General features: G+C 34.2%; 2 protein-coding genes and 1 long non-coding RNA gene across 3 annotated transcripts; 1 reads left to right on the forward strand and 2 right to left on the reverse strand.

Annotated features, from left to right (window-relative positions):
• The first annotated feature begins 315 nt into the window (after positions 1-315).
• LOC107815524 (oxygen-dependent coproporphyrinogen-III oxidase, chloroplastic) lies at positions 316-5,597 on the forward strand. Its single transcript, NM_001325953.1, is given in 10 exon segments — positions 316-724; positions 727-732; positions 734-891; positions 1,518-1,593; positions 2,538-2,632; positions 2,806-2,889; positions 4,284-4,371; positions 4,812-4,936; positions 5,019-5,117; positions 5,222-5,597. Coding segments are annotated over 10 exon segments (1,191 nt in total). The 5' UTR covers positions 316-333; the 3' UTR covers positions 5,291-5,597.
• Positions 5,598-12,027: 6,430 nt separating this feature from the next.
• LOC142176446 (uncharacterized) lies at positions 12,028-13,540 on the reverse strand. Its single transcript, XR_012705070.1, has 4 exons — positions 13,419-13,540; positions 13,179-13,295; positions 13,020-13,072; positions 12,028-12,459 (listed from the first exon to the last, which is right to left on the reverse strand). It is a non-coding gene; the product is annotated as an uncharacterized LOC142176446 (long non-coding RNA).
• Positions 13,541-20,295: 6,755 nt separating this feature from the next.
• On the reverse strand, positions 20,296-22,265 carry LOC107814848 (L-ascorbate oxidase homolog). Its single transcript, XM_016640326.2, has one exon. The coding sequence runs from the start codon at positions 22,101-22,103 to the stop codon at positions 20,439-20,441; it is 1,665 nt and encodes a 554-aa protein (XP_016495812.1). The 5' UTR covers positions 22,104-22,265; the 3' UTR covers positions 20,296-20,438.
• Positions 22,266-23,072: the final 807 nt, after the last annotated feature.

Genomic DNA, 23,072 nt, shown 5'->3' on the forward strand with positions numbered 1-23,072 from the left:
GCCACAAAAAGTGGCGCTATACAGTAACGGTGCAGTTACCGTTGCTGTTTAGCGCCACTTTTTGTGACGTTATATATAGTTTGGTAACTTTTTTTTAACACTTATTTCCGTATTTTGAGTAAAAAAAATCATATTTTGGTTCCGGACTCCGTAAACTAGAGGAGTAAATCCTGTGGGTACGAGAGAGCAGTCAAATGAAACAAACTGCTGGCTTCACCCTTGGATTCTAGTAACCCCCTTATCACAAAATCATCCATTCTCCTCATCCTCCAAGAGCAAACCCATTAATAAGCTACTCTTTCTTCTCTCGAATTTCCACACTATTAATCAGCAATGCTTACTCCAATTCTCTCTTCTCCTTCATCCTCTTCCACTCCCACTTCCCAATTTCCTCATTCTTTCCATTCTTCACCTTCATTTTTAACTAAACCCCTAAACTTACCCTTTACTGTATCCTATAAAACAGCTAAAAAACCAACACCCAACTATTCTTTTAAAGTTCAAGCAATGATTGAGAAAGAAGTAGCTGAATCCCATAAGCCAGATACATTTCTTCGAGAATCGGATATGGGGTCCAATGTTACTTCAAATTCGAGTTCCGTTAGAGGTCGATTTGAGAAAATGATAAGAGAAGCTCAAGACAGTGTGTGTTTGGCAATAGAAAAAGCGGACGGAGGAGCAAAGTTTAAGGAAGATGTTTGGTCAAGGCCTGGTGGTGGCGGTGGAATTAGTAGGGTTTTGCAAGATGGGGCTGTTTTTGAAAAGGCTGGTGTTAATGTTTCTGTTGTTTATGGTGTTATGCCTCCTGAAGCTTATCGGGCTGCTAGACCCACTGATAATGGAAATGTCAAGCCCGGCCCTATTCCCTTTTTTGCTGCTGGAGTTAGCTCTGTAAGTTTCAACTTTTCTGCCCTTTTTTAAAGTGTGTTACTTTCCCACATTTATCTTTTGTAATTCAAAATTTTCCTGTTTTTTTTTATAATATGGATGGTAGTTTAGAATTTATGTTTCTTTAGTTTCTACTGCTTAATTAACAGCCGGTAGAATGCTCAGTGGTGGAGCCAGAAACTTATATAACGGGATTCAAAAGTAGCAATTTTTGAAAAATATTCTCTTATTACAAGGGAATTCAATAACTTGTATATAATTAAAAAACATACGTTTTCGTCCTATTTGCATAGTATAATTTCTCAACCAAGGGGTTCAGTTGAATCCACTTTCTTCAACCTAGCTCCACCATTGCGAATGCTAGAGCCCATTTCTCAATATTAAAAACTTGTTCCGATCATCCGTTCGACTCTTCTGGGACCCATTTCGTTCCAATACTAGATCATTTTGTTAGAAATGAATTAGGGGTTCTCTACAATGTTCTTTAAATCTTACCCTTATCAGTATGCTATAAACTAAAGTAATCAGCTTTCTTAATTTCTTTCTTTTTTGGTGTTCGACAAAACTTTACTCCATCCAGAGTTTTATGTGAAAATTCTAAAGATTACTCTGTTTTATGTTTTCCCCAGGTGCTGCATCCAAAAAATCCATTTGCACCAACTTTGCATTTTAATTATCGTTACTTTGAGACTGATGCGCCAAAAGGTATTCCTTCTCTTGATTATGGTTATTTGTTGCCGATGATTCCAATTTGTTTAAAGATGGAACAAGATTTCATCAGTGATAAAGAAGAAGTTGCACGAGATGCAAGCGAAATCCTGTTATGGTTGCATGACTGAATTTGCATCGGGATTATATTCTTAAAATTGTACCAGGGAGGAATGAGGAAACTTAATCGTGTCGAAAACGTTGAAAGACATCATTTGGTTGAAGTGAGGTTGTAAATATGCAAGTTGATCTTTTTTTTCCGCACCATGGCCCGTGTTTTATATCTCTATGCCTCTCACAAACTTGCACTACCAATAGTTTTTTTTGGGATATTGCAGTTTTAGTTCCTTAATTACATACAAACTTCAATATGGTTTTCGTAGTATCCAACTAAACACATTTGTTAAAATCATGTCGTAAGCTGTCTTTTGATATTGATGTAAACTTATTACTGATTTCATACACTCCCTGCAAGTTTGAAGAGAGGGAGGATAAATTGCTTTACATATTTTGCACCTTCTTGGTGCAAGTTTAAATGAAATTTCTCACCTTATAAAAAAGAATATCAAACTGAACACATTTTGACCAATTAGTATATAAAAATTAAAATGACCACCTCTTATTAGAGAAGGTGACTAGTCATATATGGTTTAACAGTTAATAATTGGTTAAATTTGCAGAATTATTTGGAAAATGAACCAAAACCACACATTTATTAATAGGAACCTTGTGCTTTATTGGATATCACAATTATCAGCGTTTTATCACTAATAAAAATTAGTGCATGACAGGAATGAATGAAACTGCTGCAGTTATAAGTCATCAAGATTGTCTAGATATACCTTTTATCATTTCATGTGTATGATATGCCATCCTGCTGATCAGCCTATAGAGGAGAGCTTTATGAACTATAAAGTTACTTGTGATCAATATAATTGCAGATGCACCAGGAGCACCAAGGCAATGGTGGTTTGGTGGTGGTACTGACTTTACACCTGCTTACATTTTCGAGGAGGATGTCAAGCACTTCCATTCGGTATAAGTGCACACATAGATGGTTTTCGTCTTTGAAATCTCTTTATCTTTAGTTCGCAATTTCTGCATGTCAAACTGAGATAATTACCATGAGAAATGCAGTGAAGACATTTTTCCCATGTTTGATCGTGATTTTCTGTTTGCATTACATGAAGCAGACTGACTGTTTTGTAGGTGCAAAAAGCTGCTTGTGATAAATTTGATGCTAGCTTCTACCCTCGGTTTAAGAAATGGTGTGATGACTATTTCTATATTAAGGTAAGCGAGCATTGTTTTCTAACATGTTGAAGTTGTTTTATATTTGAATTTTCTCGTCAAAATTTGGAGTACTTAAGATAAATAGGGACAAGAGGGGTTGCTCTGATGGTAAGCAACCCCCACTTCCAACTAAGAGGTTGTGAGTTCGAGTCACCCCAAGAGCAAGGTGGGGACTTCTTGGTGGGAAGGATGCCGAGGGTCTATTTGGAAACAGTCTCTCTACCCATTGTAGGGGTAAGGTCTGCGTACACACTACCCTCCCTAGACCCCACTTGTGGGATTATACTGGGTTGTTGTTATTGTTGTTGTTGTTAAGATAAATAGGGAAACTCTGCATGGGCCATTGAAATATTTTGAGTTTGGTTATTTACTCACTAGCTTTAGATTGTTTTAGCTGAACCCTTAATAAATTTGATTTAAAACAACTTAACATTTCCAGAAAAACCAGAGCCGGGGATCCATATTAAGTAAATCACATGACTTACATGTGATACTATCTAACAGCTAAATAGTCTTTTGACAGATGTAGCTCCTTAAATCACAGAAAACCGTCTAACAATCCTCCCCAATAGGTGCAATAGTTTTCTTGTGGTTTTTGAGGTCGTATATTGATCTGTTGTGATTCTTCCATGTTCACTCCTTAAATTGTAGGTCAAAGCTTCGGTTCCTCTAGAAACCTGCTTCTGTTGGTTGCTGGAACTGGCAAATGAAAGCTCTAAAATTTTGGTATTCCTGTTAAAGTACCTCTTGGGGCTATTCACTTCTCACCCCTGAAACCTCTGCTCTCCCTTAGTAAAAGTACTATATAAGCCCAGAGATTCTCATAAAAGATATTCAGAGGCCTTCATAAACCTTTAGAAATATTTATGATATGTAACATGTTAATCCTCTTATGCAACTGTTTAGCCAAAGGCAAGCAATAGCAGCTCTTTCTCTTTCCTCTTTATATCTGCATATTTCTGTTAAGGACCAGCATTATTGTGCAGGATCCTTGAGTTGAAAACTCTTTCCGCTTTTCTGAATTTAAATTGTTGGAAGCTTATAATGGGGAAGGGGAACCTTGGCGTAGCTGGTAAAGTTGCTAAGTTGCTGCCATGTGACTAGGAGGTCACGGGTTCGAGCTGCGGAAACAGTCTCTTGCAGAAATGCAGGGTAAGGCTGCGTACTATAGACCCTTGTGGTCCGGCCCTTCCCCGAACTCCACGCATAGCAGGAGCTTAGTATACCAGGCTGCCCTATGGAAGCTTATAATGGGCTTTCTCTTGTGTTGCCATTGCCTATTCTTTTAGTTGTTGAGTTGAAGTATGTTTCTTTATTCTGGTTGCCTATTCTTTTAATTGTTAAATCGAAGTATGGGCACGTTATAGCTTTTCATTGAGCTTATTGTCTTGCAGCATCGTGATGAGAGGCGAGGTCTTGGAGGAATATTTTTTGATGATTTGAACGACTACGATCAAGAAATGCTTCTTTCCTTTTCTACAGGTAAATGGTGTGAAAAGACCCACATGTGCTTGTAAATATTCTTTGTTAATGGAGGAGACAGAGCAGTCAACTTATCATAGACAAAGCTTACTTTTTAGCCTAAAAGGCAAAATGACATCTGTTAGTTCGACAGCTTATCTCGAGAAGGGAGTGAGTTGTGTGCTTGTTTCCTCGTATGCATTCCATGGATGAATATCCTAGATGATAATGCCTTTAAGACTAAGATTTCAAATGCTGCTAAAGGAGTTGTTGATATGCTGGAAACTATATTGCTGAACTAGATTATATCCTATTTTCATTTTTTCCTGAAATAATTAGGACAATAACAATGCCTATTGATTGCTTAATCTAGCAACTATAGTTATTTCAAGCACGGAGAACTTTTCAATTGCTTTAATGGATAAAATACCTTCCTTGAAGAGTCAATTTTGGAACTGTAGAGTGTGCAAATTCCGTCATTCCAGCATATATACCTATCATAGAGAAGAGGAAGGATACCCCTTTCACGGACAAACACAAAGCATGGCAACAACTACGGAGGGGCCGCTATGTGGAATTCAACTTGGTAAAATACTCTGTTCCCTTAGTTTCTATTTTCCTATCTATAATGATTATTGTTTAACCCCTTCTTCCCCTTGTAATTGCAGGTTTATGACCGTGGAACTACATTTGGTCTCAAGACAGGAGGCAGGATTGAGAGCATTCTTGTATCTCTTCCATTAACGGCACGATGGGAGTATGACCATGTAAGCTCTACTCTGCTCTCTGCTTTATTGATATCATTCTTACATAAGAGGAAAGCTGGAAAAACATCTTTGAATATCAACAAAATGATTGTTCCTCAATGCAGAAACCAGAAGAAGGGACTGAAGAATGGAAACTCTTGGATGCTTGTATCAACCCTAAAGAATGGATCTGATAATTGCCAAATCAATGTAAAAGTTTGCCTGTGTTGGTCTTATGTTATTTCGCCCTCTGTTATCAAATTTCCTTTCTTATGCTTTCTTTTGTTCTTTTTGTTGGTTTGGAGGCACGAGAAAGGTCAGGAATTACTTATGTAGAATTTTGTTAGGATTCTTAGTTGTACAATGGGATTGCATTTAACCTAATATGATAGAGAGAGAATTTCTTATGTGAGTTATGTATCTTATTCTCAAATTTTCTATTCCACTATCTGAACCTGCTGTTGTAGCAAGGGCAGGAGAAATAGTATGAAGTTTCAGTTATCTTTTCATGGTGTACAGTGTATTTTATTAGAGGAATTCCTTTTTCCTGGCCAAATTTTTTCGGCTTGTTTAAGAATTCGAGTATTCTCCTACTTCACCTATTTTCCTCTGGAGCTAGTAGTGATAATGCAGGTATATTTGAGAATCATGTGCTGTATTTGTGTGCACTCCTATTGCAAGTGCATATTTGACTGCAGGATAAAAAAAGACTTTGTTGGTAGACTAGCAATTACAAGGGAAGAAAGTGCTTTTGAGGGATAAGAAAAGGAAATGTGCCTGGTCCAAAACTTTGTTGGGGCCATAATTCATGATTGGTTGCCAAAGATGATAACCAACTGATACATATATGAGCAGTATATGCCAGCTAAATTGAGCTAATTTGGGAACAATGCATTTGAACTACCAATGAATACCGTCTGCATTACCAGTAATTCTGCTCGCTCATACAATTCGTGGGTATAAATGCTGTGTAACTAACTAAATAATATTCTTCTTCTTGATCATGCGCCTTTACATATCAGCATGAGGTTCATGACAAGCAGAATTGTACATATCAAAGTTTGGAGGATGTATAAATGTAGTTGGTAGATGATGGCATGGCTTTAACTGGAAACATGGAATGTGAGATGAAGTACGTAGGCAGGCGGTAGTGAAACCTTATAGGCATATGATCTACGTCCTCTCCAAAATCTAATCTGGTCGGAAAATACATAGCAACAACTAACAACTTATTAAATGCCTTTTGGATGGGAGTGAATCTGCTGTGTTGAATCTTCTGTTAGACTCGTTCTTCTTCTGCAAATTCTATGTCAGACCTCTTGTTATTCTGCTGATGACTTTTTTTCGAGCTCGAGATAAGTGGTACTACATCAGCTTCAACCTGAGCTCCTAAGGCAAATGTACTAGAGGAGCATTGGCATAAAATGCTTCATAAGGAGTAATTTTTATGGCAGAATCTTAGGTAGTATTACACCACCATTCTTCCACAGACAGGAACCAACCAAATCATGATATGACTTCGAACAAAAGCACCTTAAATAGATCTCCAAGTAACGATTTAACAACTCATTTTGCCCATCGATTTGGGAATGATAGGCAGTTGAAGGAATCAAAGTGACACCCCGGCATAAAGAGGATTCTTGCCAAAACTTTTCTAACAAAAATAGGTCCCTATCATTCATGTTTGACTCAGGCATCCCATGCAACTTGAAAAATGTGATCCCTTAAAAGTTGTCCTAACTCGGAGCTGTAAACAGATAGCAGAGGGCCAAGAAGCAGGGGCGGCTCAACAACATCAGGCCTAAAGCAATACCTTAATGAGAGGCCTTAATATATATATATATACATTTAATAAGCATCGTTTTTTTTTAAATTAGGCGAGTATGTGAAATAAAAAAAATGAGATTTTGGTTTTATAAAATACAAAAAATTGAATGAATTTGCGTTGATTGCATCACAACTGATGTGACTCCTTTTTTTTAGTCGGTCCCCTTTCTATATTTAGTAATAATTCAACTTTAAAATTTCCTTTTTACCCTTAATGAGATAATTTATAGCCACACAAGTTTATATGATTTGTTTTAGATCATAAGTTTCACAAGTCTTCCTTTATTTTATAAACTCCGTGTCCAATCAAACACTTTCATATAAATTGGGATGAAGAAAGTATAATTTATGCAAGGAAAATAAATGATAAGTAAGATTATTAGATATAGTTACATGACTAACTAATGAATAAAGAAATATAATTCAGAAAAAAACGTATAATAAGATTGACAAAAAACTATTTTGATTATATTAATTAGAAGAATAAATTGAGTTATTAAAAATTAATATGACAATAAAGAAATAAATTTATCAATCATAAGAAATAAGGAAAATGCATAAGTACCCCTGATCTATAGTCGAATTTTCAACTACACACTTGATTTGCACGGGATCCTATTACCCCTAAACTATTTTAAAGTGTAACAAACACACCATTAATAAGAGATAACCACATGAGTGTTTTGTCGGTGAGTTGCATGCGCTTTTACCACTTAAAAATTGATTACTTTTTCGCCGTCTTCTCTCATACTTCATCTGAAACCCACTTGGCCACCGGAGAAACAAAAGTCCAGCGAGCCATAAAAAAACTTGAGCTCTTATCACCGTCAAAACACCATTATTAACAACAAAGACCAGCCTCCACCTTCATCTCCATCCTCGCACTGCCAAAATATCCCCAACAATCATTAAGTCATAAAAAATAGCACCACTAAAAATCTCCGGTCACCATTTTTTTGGGGAACATACATATTTCTTCAATAACCAAAGCAAATGATGAGAATATTCTATAATAATGATGGATTTTCGTAATAATTGAGTTCAAGTTGATCTTGAAGAGTAGAAATTTCACCTAACTCACATTACCATTTGAGCCAATTGCTTAGAAAAAGGAAAATCAGTTAATGTGTATGCTTTAAGAAAGGGTTTGATTTGTAAGATGTTCTCAAAAGAATTTCAGTCGAGAATTATTTGTTCATGAAATACATTAATTGCTGGTAATTGTTAATCCAGACAGCCGCCATCCGTTTGGATTGACTTAAAAAATATGGCTTTTAAGCACAAGTAACTTTTAATTGCGGTGACTAATTTTATAAATAAGTAGTTACCTGTTTGGATAAAAGTACTTAAGCTTAAAAAAAGTTATTAAAGTGTTTGGTAAACAAATGCTGGTAAACACTTTTTTCTATTAAAAAGACAAAAATATCACCTAAAACAAATCAAGAACCTACATCTTTCTCTTGCTTATTATGTAACAATCTGCCAAACTTCGATTTTTATATAAGCGGACCATGACCAAACATAAAACTTGCAAAAAGATTGTTACCATATATATTTTTTTAAATGTAAAGTCTTAAAACCAGGCTTGAGATAATCTAGGTATACAAATACCTCAAAGAAAAAGCATATAACAAGATGAATAAGAAAAGAAGAAAGAATGAACTTACGGTAAAGATGGAAGATAAAGGAGAAGAAGAGGAAAGAAGATGACAGTGGGAGTAGTTAGATATTTTAGGATTTATTTGATGAGGGTGGTTTTGGGATTAGTAAAAGTTATACGGGACAAGTAAGTAATTTCTTTGGTCAAAATAAGATGGTTTTTAAGCAAAAAAAAAGAGAAGTTAGATATTCAACTTGTGATTTTTAGCTTTTTGTAAGCCTTTTTTTAAGCTATTTTTTTTTTACCAAACACTCCAAATATCTAAACAAGCTAAAGCTTTCAAAATGACGAAAAATAGCAAGATGAAAGGGGTTAGAGAGGATGGTTATAATAATTAATTTAATTAAATGTAATTAATTCCATATTGTCCAATTGAAAATTGACATTTGTACACATTAGTTAGTGTTTGACTCATTTTACATCTGTGACGCGCTCCCATGAAAGTTGAAGCACGTGCATTGCCACATCTGAATTTATCACACTTTAAAATAGTTATAACAGGACCCCAAAAAGATAAAATGTGTAATTGGAAAGCGAGTTATAGATTAGGGGAGGACTTTGCATACTCCTTAAGAAATAATATAAATAATATCTAAAGTAGTAATTTTGGGGCCCATAAATTCTTGGGGCCTAAAGCGGGTCTGGCCACCCCTGCCAAGAAGTGCCCATATTTACTCATCTTAGTCTATCAACTATCAGCCAAATTATAGAGAAAATTTTACTTTATACTCATTAATTCTAAGTTATTTACCCTTTAATGTCCAGACCCAAACTATTTACTACTCCTACCCATGGGGCCTAAACTATTTACCCGGTTATTTTCGCTGTAACTGTTTTGCATATGTCTCCACCGCCTCCGGTCATCTCTTTACCTGTTTGCAGAATTGCATTGTGAAAAGGAAAGGAAAAAAAAAACGCAGAAATCCCAAATCCCAAGTGAAAAGGGAATTCAATGAGTTTATATTTAGCAAGTAGCAGTAAAAGTAAAAGCTGATAAAAACTGCACACAAGTTTTCAGAGTAGCAAAAATCATAGGTCGTCCAGGTAGCAAATTGTTTGCAGAAATCGTTATGTTCGGCTGAGCCTGCTGAAGGGTCAGCATGATTTTGAGATGTTGATTCGTCAAATGTAAAAATTGGTTTTCCAAGAAGATGGAGTGGGTGCACAGGCCATATCAAGTTTTTAACTACTCTATGATTTAAAATGTCGAGTGTAAACTTCCTAGACTTTCGAAATTTCTTTAATAAAACAATGACTTTCGAAATTTCTTTATTTGGCAATGAGTTTAAAATTTTTATTTTGAAGATTTCTTGTTTGATTCAAAGTGGGTGCTGTTAAATATTGCTTATATACCTTTTGAAAGTTCGTACTGAAATTTGACAGCATTTGGAGCTAATTTGAGGTAATTGAGATCGAAATTTTAAGTCGAAAATCGAAAAAGAACACAACTACCAATCGTATACTGCTACGGTATACAATATGCTATAGGAGTATATAGCTATACTGCAACAGTATACTATTATAGCTTACAATATACTGCATCGATGTATTATAATAATCGAAGAAGAACATAGTTACCTAATAGTATACCGCCACAGTATACTAATATACTATAGGAGTATATAGTTATATTGCAACAATATACTATTATAGTATACAATATATTGTTATAGTATACTGCAACAATATGTAACAGTATGCTGTAATAGTATACAATATACTATAATAGTATACTTATTACCCGTAAATTCACTTGCCTTTTCTCTTTTAATTTGCTTTAATCTTTTATCCAGCGTGAGGGGCAAATTGAAAATGCAAAAAAAAATAATATTATAGTATGTTATATAATGTAACGGTATACTCGTACAATTAGATCATTTTAGAATTTGTTGAAATTTTTATTGACAAGTAATATTATTTCAGTTTAATAATTGAATTAATTTTTTTTAAACTCTTTGCGTACAATTGTATACCCTGTTGGTATAGATATATACTATACTAATATCATATGTTAGTTAATATTTTTTGGTTGTATTAACTATATTTAATTGGTACACAATTTGATTTTTCTTTAGTAATAATATAAAAAAAAGAATAATAAAAAATAGTAAAAACAGTAAATGAAATTAGACTATAAAGAGAAAAAGAATGTAAAAAAGAAGAAGTTAAATGAAATTAGAAAAGGAAAAAAGAAAAAAATAAGAAGAAAACGAGAAAAAAAAGGAGAAAAGAAAAAAAAAGAAAAGAAGCATAGAAATAAAAAAAATTGGAGAATAAAGAAAAAATTCCCCACAAAAACTACTATGGGTAGGAAATGTAATTAGTTTATGGGTAGAAAAACAAATGGATAGACAAAGGTAAATAGTTTTGTTCTGTGGGTAACTGTGTCAAAACCCCCAAATTATAGTCTTCCCTTTTAATCGACAACCATTTTTTTTATCCATGCGAATTGTTGTTCATCTCTATTTCCTGGTTATTGTGTTATTGGTGTCATCTTTCTGGTTTCTTTTGTTGTTACTGCTGCATAGTCTCGTTCTATCTTCTTGTGTCGAGGGTCTATGGAAAACAACCCCTTTACTCTTTTGGAGTAGGGGTAAGGTCTACGTATACATTATCCTCCCCAGGCCCCACTTGTGGGATTTCACTTGGTTGTTGTTGTTTGTTGTTGCTAATTGTTACTCATAATGCCATAAGACTGATAATAGGCTTCAATAGATATAGATAAGTATTACCTGATCTTTACCGTAGAATTTGTTAACAGTTCTTTTTATTGGAAGATACACAACATCAGGCATTAATAGTAAGGGATGCATCAACAAGCTAAAAGCAGAAAATCACCACTACAACATATTGCATATGTAGCTACGAAATACATTGTAGCGAAATATGAAAAATTTCGTGGCTAAACACTTTAGCCACAATATTTTTTTCCTAAGCATTCGTAGCAAAATATAGCGTAGCTAAATGTTAGCTACAAACTTTACATGATCCGTGGCTAAGGACTAATACTTATTGCCACAAATCTTTTTTATGTTGTAGCTGTGATGGTAAAAAAATCTTGCCACAAAAAATATACTTGTAGCAAGTGGTTTTATTCTCTTGCCACGACAAATAAAATTTGTAGCTTTCTTCGTATTGTAGCCACAAGATTTTGTATTGTAGCAAGAGATATAATTTGTTTGCTACACAAGCTCAACTTTTGTGGCTAAATTTATAATTTACTCTTGTGGCAATAGTACTTGTGTTTAGCTATGAATTCCATAATTTCGTAGCAATAGACTGAAGAATTTGCCACGATCAGCTTTAGCTACAAGAATTTATATGTTGTAGCTAACAATCCATATTTTAGAATCAAATATATAAATTTTTAGGAAAATATTTTTTCTATTATTTTTAATAAATGATATACATTAGTAAAAATACATAATTAAAGGTTCAACAATATCATTCAAGATAAATTAAAATATTGATATACTCAAAATGTAACGGTATTCTTTTACAAGAGAAAGAATAATTTCATACAGATCCACAGTACATAACTCTTTTACAACACGAATAATAAAGTTCAAAAAAAAAAAAAGCTAGCTAATGTGAGACTGGATAGTGATGGTAACCTTTAGCGGCCAGTGAAGAAGTGAAAACCCAAAAGTGCTCCAATGTTTTTCTAATACCAGGTTTTGATGGCGAGTTGAGAGACATTAGTGGATTGTATTTGTACCAAATGCGTGAAAGAAATTGTTGTTCTTGTGGATATCAAGAAGGCAGGCACAATAAATAAGATCTTATAGCACTCCATCGATTATCTCACCCGGTGACACCACCTCCTGATCCAGCAAGACGGCAATGTTACCCTCTTGATCTTGCAGGACTACCAACCTATATATACAAAAATGACATCCACACCATAAAGTTAGTACATTAACTAGTTGGGACTTATCAATTACGTTTGAACATAACAACATTTCCTTTGGCAGGGTAAGATTTTGCTAGAAACAAAAATCCGCTTCTTTAAAACCTTAAGATTATTAATGCAATGTATATACCAAAAGACTTGCAAACCGTTCAAAACATAAGCCTTATTTAGCTCTTCTTAATTTGAAGTGCAACACTATAAGAAAATACTACCAATATCAAAAAAGTTGCATTTCTTCTTTGTATCTAATAACTAGGCATTTCCAACTCTTAAGTCTTGTAAATCCTTATGTTTGTAACTGCCAAAAAATTATATTCTCATATTTCTCGGCTCAAGGAAAAAGCACAAGCTAAACCAGTTCAACATCACACTTGTTTCATAACAACAAATAGTCCTAGAGTACTCTAAATAAAATATCAGAAGTCCTACATATTTTAACAAGAATTTTGTAAACACTTCATCCTTCAGTATGTAGTATATCCAATTGAATTTGTTTTGAGAAAGAGTGAATTATTATACATACCTCATGATTATTAAACTTGTTTGTTTTTACATTGATGCCCATAACACAATTGCCTAAAAAGACAAAAAAAAATTCTTGTTAATTCTTTTACAAGAATTTATAACAGATAACAAAAGAGAAAAGTACAAAGCAACAAAAGAATTAAAAAAACTTGTAGACTTTTTAAACTTCTTAAAGAATCTTCATCCCAATTTTGTAATGTTGCTTTGTTGTTTCAGTCCATGAACTATGGCTCCTCCCAAAATTACCACTTCAAAATCTTCAAATTTTCACTCACTATATATAAAAAATAGGACAGAATATTAAATTGCTGAATAATTCGCAAATTAAAACCAAAAATTCATGTCAAGTAGGTATGAGAAAATTAGCAAACCGTAAAATATAGAGATACGAGCTTACCTCTTCTGCTCAAGAATAGAAAAGCTATGGGGTTCTCTCTCACTCTTCTTCTTTGTCGTTCTCGCATTTTTTAGTCTAGCCATGGTTGAAGAAAGAATTGGAAAAGTGGGGAAGGAGATGTGGGGGTAATGCTGTATTTTGTCCCGGGCCCGGGCCTTAGTGGGCCTAACGGGCCGGGCCTCGCGGTCCCGGGCTTCGTGGTCCCGGGCTCTGGCGGTCCCGGGCCTGGCGGTCCCGGTCTTCGTGGGCCTAATGGGTGGAACCGGCCCGTGACGGGCCTAAGCCCACATGGTCCTGTGCTTAATGGGCCGGGCTCGTGGGCTTCGCGGGCCTAGCGGGTTTTTTTTTTTTTTTAAGACAATTTCTTGTAGTATCATGGCTATATTAATATGTAGTATATATGTATATCTAATTATTAAAGTGCTTGACGAAAAAGAAAATAACAAAACAATAGTAAAACACTAAATTGTCATGCATAAATATCACTTCTTGAAGTATATTATATTGTATCTTATGCATATATATTCTCTTATATATTTTCTTTTAGTATATGTATTGTATCTTATGTATATATATTCGCATAATAATATATTTTCTTGTAGTATATATATTGTATATTATGTATATATTGTAGCATAATATATTTTCTTGTAGTATATTATATTGTATCTTATGTATATATATTCTCTTATATATTTTCTTGTAGTATATATATTGTATCTTATGTATATATTGTAGCTTATAAATATATTTTCTTGTAGTATATATATTGTATATTATGTATATATTGTAGCATAATATATTTTCTTGTAGTATATTATATTGTATCTTATGTATATATATTCTCTTATATATTTTCTTGTAGTATATATATTGTATCTTATGTATATATTGTAGCTTATAAATATATTTTCTTGTAGTATATATATTGTATATTATGTATATATTGTAGCATATAAATAATTCTAAGTATAGACAAAGAAATATTGCGAAAAGAAGCTCATGGGTAGAAGCAATAAATTTTATTACCAAAAAATGACATATCTTTCTTAGTCATCCTTCCCCCAATGGAATGAGCACAACAAGGTACTAATACCACCATTAGAAGGAAAAAAACTAAGGAAGATGTGCCAAAATACAAGTTACATATTATTCTATGTATTATCTCTAACAAATCTCATAAATCCTTCAAGGTTCGGAGGAGGTTGCGTTGGTGGTGGTGGAAAAGAAGCTTGTTCATCACCACTTCCGGGCGAAGCCGAATCCTCCGTAAGTTCCGCTATCATTTCTTCATAAGCTTCATCTATCGCCGGTTGTGCTTCTGCAATTCCAAAGTTTCTTCTTTCCGAGCGGATCCAATCTCTAAACAATACTGATTTTTCCAAGCTATCCCTCATAGACGCTCTATGATCACCTATTTGCAGTCTTGCTTGACTGAAAGCGCTCTCTGATGCAACAGTTGAAGCTTGAATTGATAAAATATCCCGAGCCATCTTTGCAAGAACAGGAAAATGTTTTTCCCTTGCCTTCCACCATTCCAAAAGATCAAAAGAGCCGTCTGGATTCTCCTTTTCAAGTCCCTGAGACAAATAAACTTGAAGCTCATTTAGATGTGAAGTTTCATCATAATTTTCACCTTGAGACCCCCTGAACTCCGTCCAAGATTTAAGAGCTTTTAAACCCGCAACTCTTTTAGAGGATTGTGAGCTAGACGAAGTAGGGGTTGGAATAGTTGGCCTAGCATGCTCTAAGGCAAGTTGATAAGCATTATAAACAGTTTGAGCGTTAATCTTAATTGAAGCTTTTGCATCTGCAAGTGTCGCAATTTCCTCATTTGAAAGATCTAAAGCCTTATAAATATTTGAATACCAAAAATGAGGACCTCCCAATTTCATTGTAGGATTTAGCATTGCAGCAAGACCATAAATAGGAGGGATAGGAAAAAAATATTTTTTAATATTCCCAATTAAGAGCCATTCTAACCTTTTCAATTTCTATGTTTAATATTCGCATACCATCACCGACAATTAAATGATAAATATGACAAATACATCTAACATGGAAAATATTAGTAAATGCAGGATTTAGTGTTGTTGTAAGCATGCCTATAGCACTGGTGTTACTAGAAACATTATCCATTGAAATTGCCATTATTTTATCGCTAAAGCAAAAATATCTACAAATATCTGCAACAGTGTTAGCTATAAATTTACCTGTGTGAAGCGAATTAATTATTCTATATGCAATTATGCGTTTTTGCATTATCCATTATCCATTCTTCATCTATCCAATGACTTGTAACAGTTAGGTAATCACAATCATTACCACTTCTACCAATATCAGTAGTAATAGAAATCCGATTAGGTATATGAGTAAATAAATAACGCAAATATTGTTCATATTCATGTTTGAATTTATAAATATCACTCTTAACTGTTGCGCGAGGCCAACCTTTATAAGTAGGATTAAACACTTTTCTAATATAATGAACCCAATTAGGATTAGAAGCAAAAGTATAAGGTAAGCACATAACAGTAATCATCTTTGCTAATTCTTCACGATCTCTATTTGGATCGTAATATAAAATACCTCCAGTGACAGTGTTAATTCCTGGTTGAACTAGATTTGAACCTGTACTAGGGTTAATCGCAGAATCTACACTTGTCCCCTCTAGATGCGCTTTCATTTGAAAAAATCTAGCCTTATCTCTAGGGTGTGTTTTTATGTGCCTAGTCAAACTACCTGTGCCGCTACAGTCTCCTACATATTTATGCGACATTAATTTCCCACAAGTTTTACACTTAGCCTTATTTTTTTCTCTTACTTGAGTAAAACAATTCCAAACTAATGATGTTTCTAAGCGTTTAGCAGGTTCTCTATTAAAAGTAGGAGTTTCTACAGGTGGGTCGACCGGTGCATCACTTGGGTTATTAAGAGGACTAGTAGGTGTATCATCTAAATCCGGTGCTTGAGTTTCATCATCATCCTCATTTTCCTCATTATTTTCTAAGATGGTTTCATTAGGATAAAGAGCATTCATAATTTCATCATCTAATCTATCAACTGGTGCAACATTATGATAAAATTCACTATCGGTAAATTGAAAACAAGGGTGATCACTATCAAGAATTACGGAAGGAGGAGGACGTCTAGATTGGCGACTACTTTCAACTTGCTTATCTTTTCTAGGTCGGGGAGCCGGGGGAAGGGTAGTTGGTTGGCCACTACTTTCACCGGTTTTATCTTTTCCTTTACCAAACATTTTTTTCAAAGTAAATGCCATATTAATTATAATTATGCAAACTAAACCACACAAAAATATATTCTAAAAACGTAAGAGTTGAAACGAGTTTACCGGATTGCCGAACAACTTCTTGAAAATTGAAAATCGTTGAACACTTGAAAACTTCAATTCAACAACTTCACAATTTTTCACGAAATTTTAACAATAAATTAAGTAATTGTAGTAGAGAGATTGAGAGAGATTGAGAGATATTGAGAGATATTGATGAATTGGTGAATAAAAATGAAAGAATGAGGGGGTATTTATAGTTGAGAAATGGGGAAAAGTGTAATTATATAAAGTTTGGGGTTAAAATAAAGTTTGGGGGCCAAATGGCCATTTTTTTAACTTAAAAAACGGTCATATTTTCAGCCCAAACGGCTAGATTTTAAATATGGCCGTTTGAATTTTTTTTTTTTTTTTGAAAAATAGCCGTTGGGCCCGCCAGGACCGGCCCAGGCCCGCCTGCCGGTCCCGGGCCAAACGGTCCCGGGCTCGTGGGCTCAACCATGGAGACCAGCCCGTGACGGGCTCAGGAGGCCCACCAAGACCGGCCCACCCAGGACCGGCCCACCAGGCCCGTTAGGACCGCGGGCCCGGTCCGGTCCGGTTCAGGCCCGGCCCACCGAGCAGCATTATGTGGGGGTGGGATTGGCGGCGGAAAAGAATAGAATGTAGTTTAGGTTTTGGTGCTTTTGCTTTGGGCCAATTGCAATTAGTGTTTTTCGTTCCTTTACTTGTTATTATATTCTTGTGTATTGCTTTCTTTTATTTCTTAATTAATACATCTTAATTCAGTACAAATACAAAGAAATGTAAGTGCTAACAATTATAACTAAGAACACTACCTACAAAAATATAAAAAGAATACATATACAATTTATGTTAAGTAACATAGAAAAAATAATTATTTGCATAAAAATAAAGATATTCTTAATTAATTTCATCCTATATGATATTGTTAGTAGTTTGTTATATACTCCTATTTTTATTATATTAGATTCATATTTTAGTGTTTAATTAGATTTATAAAAAAAATTATGCTTATTCAAATTGAATAATTCGTGATCAATGTGAATAATTACAAGCACAAAGTTATACATTTACTGTATAACTACATATTTTTTTTAAATTATATTAGAAAATCACAAGTACTACTTAGTTTGATATGAATTATTATATACTAATTAATTTTTTATACACTCATTTATCAAGCAATATTAAATTCTTAATTTTTTGAAAGACAAAATCCTCTTACTGTATATGAATTATATTAAATTCTTAATTCTTTGATTCAGTAATATAAAATATTTATTGTACAGTGTAGTTAGTACAATATTATACTAGTTGTTTAAATTTGATATAATTAGTCATGTACATAATTGAGGGATATAATTTAATTTTTTTAAATTATAATTGAAACTTATACAGTCAGATCTCTCTATACAACATCCTTATACAACAAGCACTTACTTTAAAAGTCAAATTTTTCTCATAACTGATTTTTATATTATGTTATAATATGTATCCAGCATTCTAGAGGTACGGGGATCGATACCCCGCATCTCCATTGTTACTACTCCTTCGGGGTAGGGATAAGGTCTTCATACATACTAACCTTCCCAGATCCCACTAGTGAGATTTTACTAAGTTGTTGTTGTTGTTGTTGTTGATGATGATGATGTTGTTGTTGTTGTTATAATATGTATCCTCTATAACAATTTTTCACTATAACCACAAAAACAATGGAACAAAAGAGGTCGTTATAGAGAGGTTTGACTGTGTGTAAGATATACTTATTAAAAAAATTAAAATTTTAAATAAAAAGTTTTATATATTATTTATATAAAATTTAATATAGAAGATAAATATTTTTGTTGAAATTTTTTATTCAAATTGCTTAATAAGATATGCAACTATTAGTGAAAACTTTCTTATATTTTAAACATGTAAGTTATCTGTATTTTAGTTAATTATAAAATTCATATTATATATGAACAACTCAATTTTATTTTAGTTTAATTTTTATTCTGTTTAAATTCTATTTTAAGATTGAAAATGTTTTTCATTTTAATCTTTCTTATTTAGAAGTTAATTAATTCTTCAAGTTATATATATTGTTGTTTTTCCGAATTTCTATATGAAATTATTTTTTCATAAACGCATATATTTTTTAGACTAACTCTTGTCATGACTTTCATAGTCGAAGTAAAAGAATTATTCTACAAATTTTTTTTATAGCTAATTTATTATAGTTAACATATTATTACTGCAATGATAACATTAATTGTATGAAAATATATATAGTTATGGTCAATTATGAAAGGTAATTGTCTACTATTCATTTTGTCATGACAAATAATTGGAACAATTAAGCTAACTATTTGTACGTTTTTTTAACTTGAAGCAAAAGTATTAACTGACTACAAGATTGTATTTTAACTAATTTAATGTGTCTGAAATGTTATTATTGCTACAAAAAGCTTCGAGTCATTGCAAAAACTTATGAATAGCTATAAAATTTCAGCACAATAATAAATATATGGCTATATCATTTATGACAAATAATTATAGTTATTGAGCCGACTATTGCCACGATTTATTTAAAAATTGAAGCAAAACTGTTTTCTCAACTACATCATTTTAATTTAAATAATTTATTGTGAATAAAAAATTTATTTTGCTATAGTAAGTTTCAGCTTGTGGCAAAAACTATTGATTAGCTATGAAAGTTTATCATAAGATTATTTTGTCATGACAAATAATCGTAGCTATTAAGTCAACTATTGCCATAATATTTTATAATTTGAAGCAAAAATATTTATTTAGCTACAATAATTTGTTTCAAAAAATTTATCGTAGCTAAAAGTATACTATTGCTATGGTAACTTTTAACCCATGGCAAAAATTTATGATTAGCTATGAAATTTTACTGTAGCAATAAGTTTGTAGCAGTTTAGGTAGTTATTGCCACGAAAATTTGTAATTATAGCAAAAATAATGAATTAGCTTTGTAAATTTAGTTTTGTGGCTAAGAAATTTTAAGAATTTATAGATAGCCACAAAATTCTAATTTTTGTAGCTATTAGTGAGTAATAGCTACGAAATTTAGATTTGTAGCTTAGATTTGGTAGCTACAGATCATTTTGTTGTAGTGCACGCTGCAGTGATTTTACTAAATTATTGTTAAACAAAAGCAAGTTATTATAGTCTATTTGCTAATTGCGAAGAGTATGAAAAACTGAAGGACTTTGTACAATCCACTCCGATGTTGGAATTTTATGCAGGGAAGGAGAAAGAGGAACAAAAGTATAGTTACAAGCGAGATTAATTAGAAGCCGACTTTAATCTTCATTTGGATCAAGCCAATCGAATTCCTTAATCTTTTCCTATTTGAGTACAAAATTACTTAGTATTGAGAGTTGGAAGAAATTATTCATCAGAAAAATCATTCAGCCCAGGACAAAATTAAAGGGAAAAGAAAGATGTAAAAGAAAAGGAATAAAAGAAGCAACCGAAGATGATCGCATGCATAAAATAAAGATGACAGTAACAAGTAATTAAAGAACTGGTATAGTAAAAGACATGTGAAGGTAAAACAAAAAACTTATTGTAATTAATGTTTTGTCCTATTTATTTTTTGGGGAAGGAAAACAAATACATCCATGAACAGATTAAGCTCCTATTTCATTACCCCCCCCCTTGATTCTACCAATACAGATTGATCCTTAAATAATTTAAGCCTTGTATGGAGCTGGCATGGGCATGCCCTTGACAATACCGCAGAGAGGATGGTTGTCTGGGATGTTGTATTCATCCCTCAATGAGCGACTTGGGGAAAGAACGCTGAAGTACAATTGCTCGCCCAAGTAAGTCTTCTCCCACATCTCTGACCTCAAATTCCACATACCTGCATTGTCAAATGTCAACATTATTGCTGCCCATGAGTTTGGATAGACCTGGATGTTGTTCCTGCTTAAGCCGTCCACCAAGTTGTAGTTCTTTCTCTTCTCAGGGCTCCACCTCCCGGGCTCGACAGCCACGGCGAAGAAGGAGTATCCGTCCAAGTGATAGGTGCGGATAGTCTTCTCGTGGTTCTCGAAGATGATTTCCACAAAGTTACGGTAAGTGGCGTTCTTCACATTTGCGGCGATGGTGAGCTTGGTTGAGTCAGCGGGGGCTTCGTCAGCCATGAGATCGTATTTGAAGGCCTTATCGGTAGCTCCAAAGTACTCAACAAGCTTCAATGGAGTCTCGCTATCGGTGTGGGAGATACCGTTCAAGCCATATCGAAGCTTACCATCTACTTGGCTCTTGGAGTTGAAGATCTTGATGGTGCGGGTGATGTTGATCTGTCCATAATGGTAGGATCCTTGTGGGTTGGGTCGGGCAGCACTAGCGGTGAGGTTCCATCTGAAGGAGCGGAACTGGTTCATGGACCAGGCAATGCCTTCGGTGTTCTCTGGTGGGGGTGTTGGGAGCTCAGGAGAAGCTGGGCCCTTGCCGTTGGCGTAGCGGATGATGGCCACGGAGGAAAGGGCTTGCTTCAAGAACCGGCTTGAAACAACCAAGTAATAGTCCTTGGGCTCCTGATCAGCGGTGACCAATACTGAGAGGCATTGACCAACATGGAGGTCCAAGGAATCGTAGATGTTTTGTACGGTGTGGGATCCCTCTAGCTCGACTAATTTCATTGGGTGACCTTGGAATCTGACGTTGACTGATGACCTCATACCAAGGTTGCAGAATCTGTACCTATAGGTCTTGCCGGCCTCCATGGTAAAGAGTGGCTCTTTTGCCTCTCCAACCTTGGCAGACTTACCATTGATGATAATGCCATCAGCCCTGCCAATGGTGCGTCCACCGTCCAAGATCTTTTTCAAGGTCTTGTGACCCTTGTTGTACCAATCCCCGACGAACACATTGTATTCGTCAGCAGGATTGTCAAAGGGAACTGGGATAAGAGCACGGCTGTGGACATTGAGGGCACCATAACCACCCGCTGCCCGGTGCAAGGCTGTGGTTGGGAAGTAGTAGTAGCTACCAATCTGGTCCTTGACCTGGAAACGGTAGGTGAAATTTTGACCGGGCATAATTGGACACATGGTTCCCGAAGTACCATCTTGCCATGAGTTCTTCCTATGTTGGACACCGTTCCATGTAAAAAGGAACGGCTCGTCCAAATTGTTGAAGACATTCACAACAATGTTGTTGTTAGAGGTACAATTAATTCTAGGCCCGGGGAACTGACCATTGATGAGGATACCTTGTTGAGGCACACCCAATGGAGCAATTGTGCCATAGGTGACATTCCAGGTAAAGTAGAGGTAAGGGTCCTCAGCTATCACCCCTACAGAGAGGCAAAGTAGCAAAGCCACAAATGTTACTTTACCACTTCCCATGGCGTTTTTTTTTTTTTTATTTTTCAATCCCCAAACACAAAAACTCTTTTAGAAATTTGTTTTTTTGATGTTTTTTCTTTTTTTGGGAGTTTTTTTTTTTTTACTCTCACAAGAAGAAGAGGAGACACTTCTTCTTATTTCTTCTTCCTGCTAGAGCTTGCACTATTCACCATCTCCAAGAGGGCTTTTTATAGCAAGGGAAATCCCTCTGAGAACCTTAGCTTAATTACCGAAATGATCTCTTTGTCTCTCATTTGATTGTTGGCTCATTCTTTCTTTCCATCTGATTCGCTCTATTCCTTGTTGGTTCTCCTTACATTTCTCGTCTACCTATAGCTGCCCTTACCGATTCTTCAGCATCACCACTTCACCAGTCTTAATTATTGTTATTATTATTATTTTTCTTCCTTTTCTTAAGGCTAGTTTCTATTTTTAGTTGGTAGAATTAAGAATAAACGAAGTATAGGGTGCATATAGAGTTCTATATATCCACACAAGAATTTAATGTTTTGGTTTCACGTAAAACTTTTGCTAAATAAATGGACTGTTGGTTTCATTTCATTTTTTTTCTTTTCTTATTGAAGTAAGGATCAAAGACATCTATTTTAATGTTAACATATTTGAATTGAAATATAAGAACTTGATATAATAGCTATAACAAGTGGATGCTCCTGTGATAAGCAACTCATGCACCCGCACAAGCACTTTTATATTCACATTCTTAGAATATATATATATATATATATATATATATATATATATATATATATATATATATATATATATATATATATATATATATTGTTCTTTTTACTAGTGTTGGGGTACGCGCTTTGCGCGTATACCTATATTAATGAATACACAAATTTTAAAAATTACATACATAATATTAGATAGTTTTTTTTAGTTATAAAATATAATTTAAGATTTTTTTAAAATAATAAATATTATTCTTATTTAGTTAGCTTA

The sequence above is a fragment of the Nicotiana tabacum genome, chromosome 22, assembly GCF_000715075.1.
Source record: "Nicotiana tabacum cultivar K326 chromosome 22, ASM71507v2, whole genome shotgun sequence".
Lineage (NCBI taxonomy): Eukaryota > Viridiplantae > Streptophyta > Magnoliopsida > Solanales > Solanaceae > Nicotiana > Nicotiana tabacum.

What these genes read in the sequence shown, in the direction of transcription:
- LOC107814848 (XM_016640326.2), bottom strand. Translation starts at nt 22,103, where the DNA reads ATGGGAAGTGGTAAAGTAACATTTGTGGCTTTGCTACTTTGCCTCTCT.